Here is a 9,747-nt window from a genome sequence, read left to right on the forward strand (position 1 = left end):
CAGCTTGCGGCTCAGGTACAGCACCGGTCGGTCGGCCCCCTCCACGCGCTGGGTCAGCACTGCTCCCAGCCCTCTATCCGACGCGTCCGTCTGTAGGGAGAAAGGGAGGTTAAAATCAGGCGCATACAGGACCGTTTCTCCACAAAGAGCTCCCTTAAGGGCCTCGAACGACCCCTGGCACTGGCCCGACCATTGGACCGGATCCGGGGCACCCTTCCGGGTGAGGTCCGTCAAGGGACTGGCCAGCTCTGAAAACCCTGGCACGCGTTGTTGATGGGGTAGCGGACACTGCGGTCGATGAGCCAGCCTGCTCTGCACTTGTCGAAGCCCAGTTTCCAGGCTGCATAGAGCTCTCCGATGGAGGCCAGGGTAGCATTCTGCTCCTGACAGTGAGACAGAGCCTCATTATAGGTGAAACCCTCACTGGAGCCAGCATGGAACAGCTCACCTGGAGAACAGAGGGAGAAGAGAGGGAGGGGGAGAAAGAAAGGATGAATGGATGGGGGATGGAAAAGAAGAGAAACACTGGTGTGATGGTGTTCTAAAAACAAATCCTACTGTACTGTATGATGCTACTGTCATGGTTTGTGATAAGTTATAATAATCTCTTAACATTTATAAAGCTATTCAAGCAACTTACGACGAGCCAACAGTCAGTACTGTACTGTACATTTGGACTCTGACTACTGTACTGTACACTGACTACAAATAAGCTTGCATTCCTTGCATTACAATGAGCCTGTCTTCAGATTTTACCTCCGCCAGCCTTCACTGATGGACACACACACTAAGATCCAAGGTCAAGATAACATGAAGCACAACAACATCTCATTGGGTTATCATTGGGGAGCAGCTCACCCTTGAGTCCATCGATGTAGCAGTAGACATCGTAGCGCTCATCAGCTGGTCTCAGACCATAGGACCTGACTCCTGGGAGATGCTCCAGGTCCCCAGAACACTTTTCACGGGACGACGCAATGGGGTACCTGAGGTGCATGAGGAAGTAGCTTTGTTCCTTAATATGAATAGGTATAATGATACATCAAAAGGATAAATGGGGTGCGTGCGTGTGTATGTGTATGTGTATGTGTATGTGCTGACTTGACTCTTACCTGACAGTCTGGTCCAGGAGCCAGCCTGCATCACACTGGTGGTAGCCAGCCTGGTGGGCAGCGAGGAGCTGCTCTGGGGTGGCGATGGAGGCTCCCAGTCTCTGACAGGCCAGCTGGGCCTCTACAAAGGTGAAGGTGTAGCGGCTGGAGCCAGCACGGTAGTGGAAGACGACCCCTACACATTGGAGAGGACAAAGTCTCTACGTTTCTCATTTGAATTTTGAAATTCATTATTTTTGTTTTTGTTAAGAGTCTAGAGAGTGTAAAAAGAACACTCGTTGGAAATTCTGAAAAAAAACTCACAAAAATAGCGTGTCAAAACTAGCCTAAGTTTATAGTCTGTCTCTGTCAATTATGATAGCGTTGCTACACATTCGATTTTTACACTCAAATCCACCACATATCAGCTCACTGACCTGTGGGTGACTGGTCCCCGGTTCCCCTGATGACCTCACTCCCGACAACGGGCCTGGCGGTAACTCTCTCCACCACATCAGTGATGACCTCTGTGACACTGGGGGGCTCAGGTAAGGGCAGCTCCGTGGCATTCTGGCCCAAGTAGGTGAAGTCCACACCTGTGGGCCTCTGGGTAACCAGCTCCCCTCGGTTCGCCTCGCTCTCTGTGGTCGTCTTCCTGAAGAACACCTCGGGAGTCCCCGTCACTGTGGCAATGCTCAGCACGCCACTCCCTGCCTCTGTAGTTGTCGGCAGCATGGCCGAACCCTCCTCGTCAGGGGATTCTGGGTAAGGCAGAGGGTGAAAGGGGGAAGGTTTACATGTTGTGGATGTCTCGGGTGGTTGTTGTACTGTATGTACACTAAGTAGCTAAATGGTGAAAGACAAAACATCATCGTCATCACTCAAACAGTAACCGTTTTAACAGAGTCAAACCCAATGCCATAAAGGTATAGGTAAACAATAACCGCTTGTAAAAACATGAAATGTGACATGGTTCCCATTCCCATGGTAACCTTCAGTACCTGTGTAGCAGAAGGCATCATAGCGAGACTCTGGGAGAGGATATCCTGTCTGGTTGGCATGGAGGTACACGGTCCGCACCCCCAGCAGTCCCCCTCCACACTGCGGCCGGGCGATATTGATGGGGTAGCGGACGCTCCTGTCCCCCAGCCAGCCGGCGTTGCAGACATCCAGGCCAGCCTGCCAGGCCAGGTACAGCTGGCCTGTAGTAGCCAACTGGGCCCCCTGCTTAAAGCACTGCTCCTCAGCCTCGGAGAAGGTGAACTTAGCCACAGAGCCAGAGTAGAAGACCCTTCCTAGGAGTGGAGATGGAGGAGAAATGATCATAACGTTCAATAGGATAGACTGGTTGGTGTGTCTTGAATATCAGTTTTCATCATGTCCTGAACGCATTCTCATTTATCAAACATGTATAATCAGCTTTTATTTTCCCAGTTAGGTCACTGACAATGCCCTTTTACAATCATAATAACAACAACAACAAACAAAACACATGTGAAAGAGCCAGGATGTCCTCTTAGGGTACCTGTCATCTTCTCAGCGAAACAGTACACATCATAAGTCTCGTTGACATCTCTCACTCCGTAGGTTCGCACCCCAGGGAATTTTTCTTTGTCGCCATAGCAGTTCTCACGTGGATCATGGATTGGGTACCTTTGGTTCAAAGACAGTAGCAGTTAGGATCACATCAAATCTACACAAGCAGTTTCTGAAACTCTTTATTTGTATTATAAATAGGATAGAATGATCCTATTTGCGTCATTCCAAATGCTGTGTCAATACAGAGGGTCTCTCGAAGAAATCTTTTGGATAAGCTGACCAATGGTCCATGGTGCTTGTGAGAAATCAGCTACAGGGGTTTAGCAGGGAGAGCATTTAGCATTCTCTCATAGTGAGGAGGTGGTCAACAGAGCAGGAGAGATCATAGGAAGGCAAACACAACCCTGTGGGTTCGGCCAGGGATAAAAAAGAGGACAAGAGAGAGGCTCTGTGTCTCTACAGGAAATGACACGCTCAGAGGCTCAGTAAAGGAAGTGACACGCTCAGAGGATCAAAACCAAACACTGGAAACCAAAACTCCACAGGAAATGGAAAACCTTAAAACAAAAATACATCACAGCATCATCCTTTATGTACTGTAATTGAACTGGAGGACAGAGACAGGTTAGGCAATCTCCTCTCCCTTATCTTCAAACAATATCATCTCCTCTCCGTAATCTGCACTGATCTGACAACATTATGATAGATGAAAGCAACCTGGTGGATGTGCAAGAGGTTTTGTTTTAGCCTGTCCTGTTCTTTCACTTCAGTGCAGATGACATAAAGCAGACGAGGAGAGAAAGCTTCTTATAGACTATTGAGGTGCACCCACTGATGCAACCCACAAGTTAGAGTTTTTTTGCCACCTCTGCTCTAGTATAGATATATACAGTATAACACATAGACTGACCTGACGGTCTGGTCAGAGAGCCAGCCGGCGTCACACTGGTGCAAGCCCTCGTCGTAGGCGGCCTGAAGCTGTTCTGGGGTGGCGATGAGCGCATTGTTCTGGATGCACGCCGCCTTGGCCTTCTCAAAGGTCAGAGTGTAACGTGTGGTGATGGCCCGGTAGTGGAACACAATACCTGAGGAGAGACACATGGGCTTTACGGTAACAGTGGCTACAGTACAGTATCTCAAATGACAGCCTATTCTCCCCATATACTAGTTTACTACTTTTGACCAGAGCGCTTATATGTGGCCCTATGTGTATATATCATATCATATCATATCATGTCAAAGATACCATTCCTCATTCTATTCCATGCATTACAATGAGCCCGTCTTCCGATTTCTACCTCAACCAGCCTCCCCTGATCATATCATAACATATAACCATACCTTGACAAGTCATCTGATCATATGTCATGCACAGGTTGTGTCACCTGGGCGTGACATTGGCATAGCTGCCATTGAAGCCAAAGTAAATCCTTGAACAAGATTTGTCTATCTTTTCACTTCCTGGATACTTACAAGGTAAGATCTATACATCTAAGATCAATTCACTCAGCCTGTGAGTGACACTAACATTGCCTTTCCTCCCTCCCTACCTTGAACATGGACGTCCACGGTGTCAAAGCTATCCTCGATGCCGTGCTGGACCTCACAGCGGTAGATGCCAGAGTCATTGGAGCGCAGCTCTGTGATCTTGATACTGACGTCTGTGGGGGTCTGAGGATAGCCCACCATGTGGACCCGGTCCAGGTACTCCTCCTCCACCCGGACCTCTCCGTCCATGGCCACTAGGATGACAGACACCCGCTCCTTGGTGACGTGGCTCCATTTGATGCGGTGGGACAGGGGGGGCGATGGTGGGGGCACCTGGGTCGTGGACAGTATGGTCCTGGAGGTAGGTAGGGAGGGAGTGATAATGGAATATGGCATCACAATAACTTACTGGTTGATTTATCAATTGGTTTATTATTTTATTTTTATTGGGTTATGGTGTCACTGGCAGGAAGTCCTACCTGGAAGTAGCAGGGCAGCACCAGGGTGCCACCCAGAAGAGGGCGTTGAGGGAACTCCAGAGGGATGCTTACACTCAGGATGTCCTCAGGGTCTGTGGGAGGAGAGGGCAGGCACACCCGCACCCGCACACACACACCCGCACACACGCACACACACACACACACACACACAAACATACATCAACAAATAAGAAGCATGTCATTTTATGGACATAAAACAGGGAGTCGTGTGCCTGTAAAACATGCTAGTGAGTTATGAATTAAACTAACTTTAACTGTGCACTGTGCGATGTGGCTTTATGTGACCACTTACCCAGAAAGGAGTGTTCCTCGTAGGTGAATGTAGCCGAGATGACCGGCAGACACACACATAGTAATAACAACCACCTATTCATATTTTACCTGGAATTAAAAGAGAAAAAAGTTATTCTCTTTTCATAGTCATATTACTTTCAATGTAACCTCTAAGATAATTATTGTATATCACTATCACTAATTGAGGGGCCTAATTTGTCCCATGAAAAAACATAGCAGACCATTCTGCAACACTCCACTATGAAGATCATGACGTGACCCCAGTCAACTAACTGCAACTACTTTCATATACAGTATCTCCACCAAGGGAGGCTGGTGAAGGCAGAAATCGGAGGACAGGCTCATTGTGATGCCTGACATGGAATATTGGAGGATGAAATTGAAGGACAGGCTCATCATTATGCATAGAATGGATTGAGGAATGGTATCAAACACACATTCCTTTCCATGCATTAAAATGAGCCTGTCCTCCGAATTCTGCCTCCACCAGCTGCCCCTGAAGAACAGTCTTCCAATACCTCCCAAACCCATGAATGACATCACAGCGGACTGCGTGGAGAGCATGTACAGTACACTGTTATGAATACAGTAGCTTTAGCATCCATTTCTAGAACAGCTCAATTGTGGGCAGAGACCACAGGAATGTTATCCCACACTGGTTAGATATTGGGTTGCTCGACAGTCTAAGAATTCATTCTGATATAACAGGTTATGAAAAGGGCTTTATTGTTACACATGAATGCCTGCACATTAACGATGTGTGAATGCAGTAGGCTACACAGTACAATATTCCTGCCAAGGCTAATTTAGGGCTGGCTGGCTGAAGGGCTTTTCCCCACAGGAGAAAGTTACTGATAAAACTTCTAAATTGGAGGGAAGAGAATGCCATGGACCAACAGGAATATCTTCCAACACACTCACTCACTCACTCACTCACTCACTCACTCACTGACTCACACACACACCCACACTCACGCATGCAATATTCTTTGCAAGCAACAAAGAGCTACTCAGTTATTTCAAAAGTAAACGTTCAAGTTTTCCGTTATTGCGTTAGAGCTGAGTTGGGTTATTTCTGAGTCCCTCCCTGCTCCTGTCTCACAGCTCAGGTCAGTGTGTGGGTGTAACAGAGGACATCTGGAGTTTAGAACAGCCAATAACATACAGGCTACCTGCGTGGATGACGTATTGGCCTTACTGGCCACACCTCAAGCGGTGGTTATACCACGGGTGTGTGTGTGTGTGTGTGTGTGTGTATATATGTCTGTGTCTGTGTCGGTGTGGGGGGACATGCAGCGTTCGGCCTGTAGAGGGAGCTACAGGACCGTGGCCGGGGTTGTGTCGGCGAGACTTTTGTTGCACACCTGCTGCGAATTAAGTCTCGCCGGCGAATGTTTAAGATGGGTGTGCTTCTGCCATTTCAGTAAGGGAGCTAGGCTGGAGAAGCTGACGGCGAGAGCGGAGGAGAGCCGAGCCGAGCACAGGACAAAAGGGCCAAAAGACTTTGAACGAGGCTGGAAAGCCGAGCCGAGCCAGCAAACCCCTTTGATAAAATAAACGGGAGAAAATCCCTTACCTCCATACTGCGTCTGCCTCTGTGTACAAACGGACATTGCTACAGTCGGCTTTGGGCCATTTCAAACTACCGGCAGGTTTCAGAAATTAAACAAACACTACTGTTTTGCTGATGGGAACATCATGGGACATTAGCAGCAAATAGCCATAGGAGTGATCTCTCAACAAAATACTGGGACCACTGTGGTCAGCATGCTATTCTCAGAGCAAGGGGTTACACCCACTGAGGAGAACAACTTGTTTTCCAGACTAATCTTCACATAAATACGACATACGTCACTGGTATTATCAATGCTATCTAGAGTACAAGGGAACCTGAACAAGGTACAGCAGGGCTAGAATGACACACTAGAATGACCAGAAGATCTCTTGGATCATGTAACAAATGCAATGCCCAAGTGCCACATGTTTGATACGATTCGTTGTTCCTTTCCATGCATTACAATGAGCCCGTCCTCGAATTTCTACCTCCCCAAGCCTCCACTGGCCTAATTGCACCATGAATTATACAGTAGCACTTTTGGTCAGAGCAGGAGGAACAGTCCCAGCATCGGACCAGTACTGTCCTGGGATAACCTGCCAGGTGAGCCAAGATTCCATCAGGCCAGATAGAGGGATCCACCTCTGGCACAGCCCAGGGATACTGCACCTCTGTGCTAGGGCAGTTGTGCCATGATAATACACACATGGAGGATTACACCTGGACACTATGGCACAGAGGAAACATCCTGTAGGCTCCCTTACTAGAGTAGGTTTGTATGTATTTTACTTTAGACTTGATTTAGGCTTAATAAAAGAACTGCTCTCAATCAGGGGAGGCTAGTGGAGGTAAAAATTAGAGGACGGGCTCATTATAATGCATGGAATGGCACCAATGGAATGGTATCAAAACATGTGTCATGCATTACAATGAGCCCGTCCTCCGGTTTCTACCTCCACCAGCCACCACTGCTCTCCGTGTTTTACAGAACCCAAACCTCATGAGAGCAATCTAAAACAGGGTTGACAAAGGCTTAACTGGTAAGTGCCTTGAAAGAAATACCCTCGAAACAATGCTCAAAGCCGGTAGCAAAAAGTGGGGCTTTTGAGGGCTAATATGGACTAAAAACGTCCTGTTTTAAAAAGTGACAGTTCATCAGCAGCCACGTTATGTGAATGCCATGCTAGCGACTAGCTCCACAGTGTGTCCATTCAGCTAGTGTGGTAGGGTCTATTCCCGTAGACGCTCAGGCCTATAAGACCTAGTCTGTTCCCCCTGAAGCTGCTATTATAGGAGCTCTGATGACACCAGGGCCAATGTAAACACGGCAGTGTATTTCAGAGGAGGCCCTTTCCATACCGCTGGAGACCAATGGCAGCGTAACACTGCGGACATTCAGCGAGAGGGAGAGGGCGGTTGGTTAGCGCGAAGGCATGTTGGGAGCAATTGAAGTCCGTTCCATAGCTCTAATGGATGTGAAGGACACTCAATCACAAAAACAGAGATTTCACTCTGATAATGAAAGAAAAAAAGACTCTGAATGTGAAAGTGATTTGTTTTTGGTTCGTGGGTATTGGAGAGGCCGAAGAAAAAAAACATGCTTTGAATTTGTGTCTATGACACAAACTACAAGCTTAGGCACAGCATTAATCAACTATGTATTGAGTCCAAGAGACCATATTAGCCCTGTGAGCTGAAGCCTTGGTGACTTGGCAGTCTTGAGTCACACAGATGACCCAGGTTAGATACCCGGCTGGTCAGACACAACAGTAAGAACATTGGTACAACATCAATAGACTACTGATTAGGGTCAATCAATGCATTTCCTTGTAATAATGTGAAGGTTCAATCAATAATTTATGTTTAACTGAAGTTTTCCTGAAGTGATTGTATTTATTTATCTTAAAGTATTCAATCTTGGATGTCAGAAGAAAACCCAGTAATATAATAATTCACAGTAGGCTTACCCTCTGTGAGGGAATCCATATTAACCAATGTTTATTCCTGCGCTGTCTTTATAAATATCCTAATGTTATCAAAACATGCATAAGCCCTTACATTTAATTTTCCAGACGATGTAAATCTTTCACAATGATCGCCAACATAATATACAGGCTCATACTGCATACACGCTCCCATTTTTAATAGAGGAAGAGATGGATAGATGCATGCGAGACAATCTTACTGCAGCTGTAACCATGGTGAGGACCGACGTTGCATGATAACCACGCACATACCACTGACTGTAAGTAGTGTTAGATTAATCTAATAAAGCACTACAACATTCTGTCCTAAATAAAATCACGATAGAAATATGAAAAATATATATCCACCCTCCTCTGTATCTATATTGGGGAGTACAAACTCACCGTGCGGTCACAGTCACTCCTGGCGAAAAGGTAAATGTATACGTTACAAATAGGTGCTAATCTTCTTATTTCTTGGAGAACTGTATATTCTCGTTTCTTGTATTTTCTTCCGTAAATGTCACTTGCAGCATGTGCGACTTTAAAATCCCAGTCAACAGGTGACAAGTCCGCGAGCTCAGGTAGAGTGTTGCTCCGTGCGTGAGTTTGGAGCGAAAAGAGTCTCCTTTCAAACGGGGAGAAAGTTTAGCTGTCAAATGTAAGGATATCCTGTGAGACACTATTATGGTCCTAAGAGGCCACCGTAGCTAGGTACTGTAAAGTCACGAAATGTTTAATAAAGTTAGTTGAATACTTACCAGCTAATGTGTCAGTCCCATAACATAACATGGTACCAGGAGTAAAAGTATTAAAAGTTAATGTCTGTGTGAGAAAGACGGGATGGATGTCATAAAACCACCAGAACCATTGAAGCTCACAGGAAATGTGGATTATGCGTGGAAACAGTTTAAACAGGCGTTTCAACTTTATTTGACTGCAACTGGCGCCAACGACAAGACCGGTGAGAGGAAAGTAGCATTGTTACTTACGATAGCAGGGACACAAGCGATAGAAATATACAACACGTTTGAGTTTACAGAGGATGGAGATAAAAACAAACTGACAAAGTTCTGGAACAGTTTGATGCATACTGTAGTCCGAAAAAGAATGAAGTATACGAGAGACATGTCTTTCGTTGCCGTGTACAGCAGCAAGATGAATCGTTTGACTCGTATGTGACTGATCTAAGGCTGAAAGTGCAATCCTGTAACTATGGCGACATGCAGTCCTCCATACTACGCGATCAGATAGTCTTTGGAATACGCAATAAAAAGGTGCGGGAACGCCTGCTACGGGAAGACAGTCTGAAATTA

The 9,747-nt window shown here is 46.4% G+C and overlaps 1 protein-coding gene across 1 annotated transcript; it reads right to left on the bottom strand.

Moving 5' to 3' along the window:
* Positions 1 to 215: 215 nt before the first annotated feature.
* On the bottom strand, positions 216 to 9,048 carry LOC310819888 (aggrecan core protein-like). Its single transcript, XM_083691294.1, is given in 12 exon segments — positions 216 to 448; positions 859 to 986; positions 1,113 to 1,287; positions 1,529 to 1,852; positions 2,093 to 2,386; positions 2,617 to 2,744; positions 3,541 to 3,715; positions 4,181 to 4,433; positions 4,435 to 4,473; positions 4,598 to 4,689; positions 4,911 to 4,999; positions 8,837 to 9,048. Coding segments are annotated over 11 exon segments (1,908 nt in total). The 5' UTR covers positions 4,993 to 4,999; positions 8,837 to 9,048; the 3' UTR covers positions 216 to 230.
* Positions 9,049 to 9,747: the final 699 nt, after the last annotated feature.

The sequence above is a fragment of the Argentina silus genome, assembly GCF_951799395.1.
Source record: "Argentina silus genome assembly, chromosome: 19".
In the NCBI taxonomy this organism is placed as follows: Eukaryota; Metazoa; Chordata; class Actinopteri; order Argentiniformes; family Argentinidae; genus Argentina; species Argentina silus.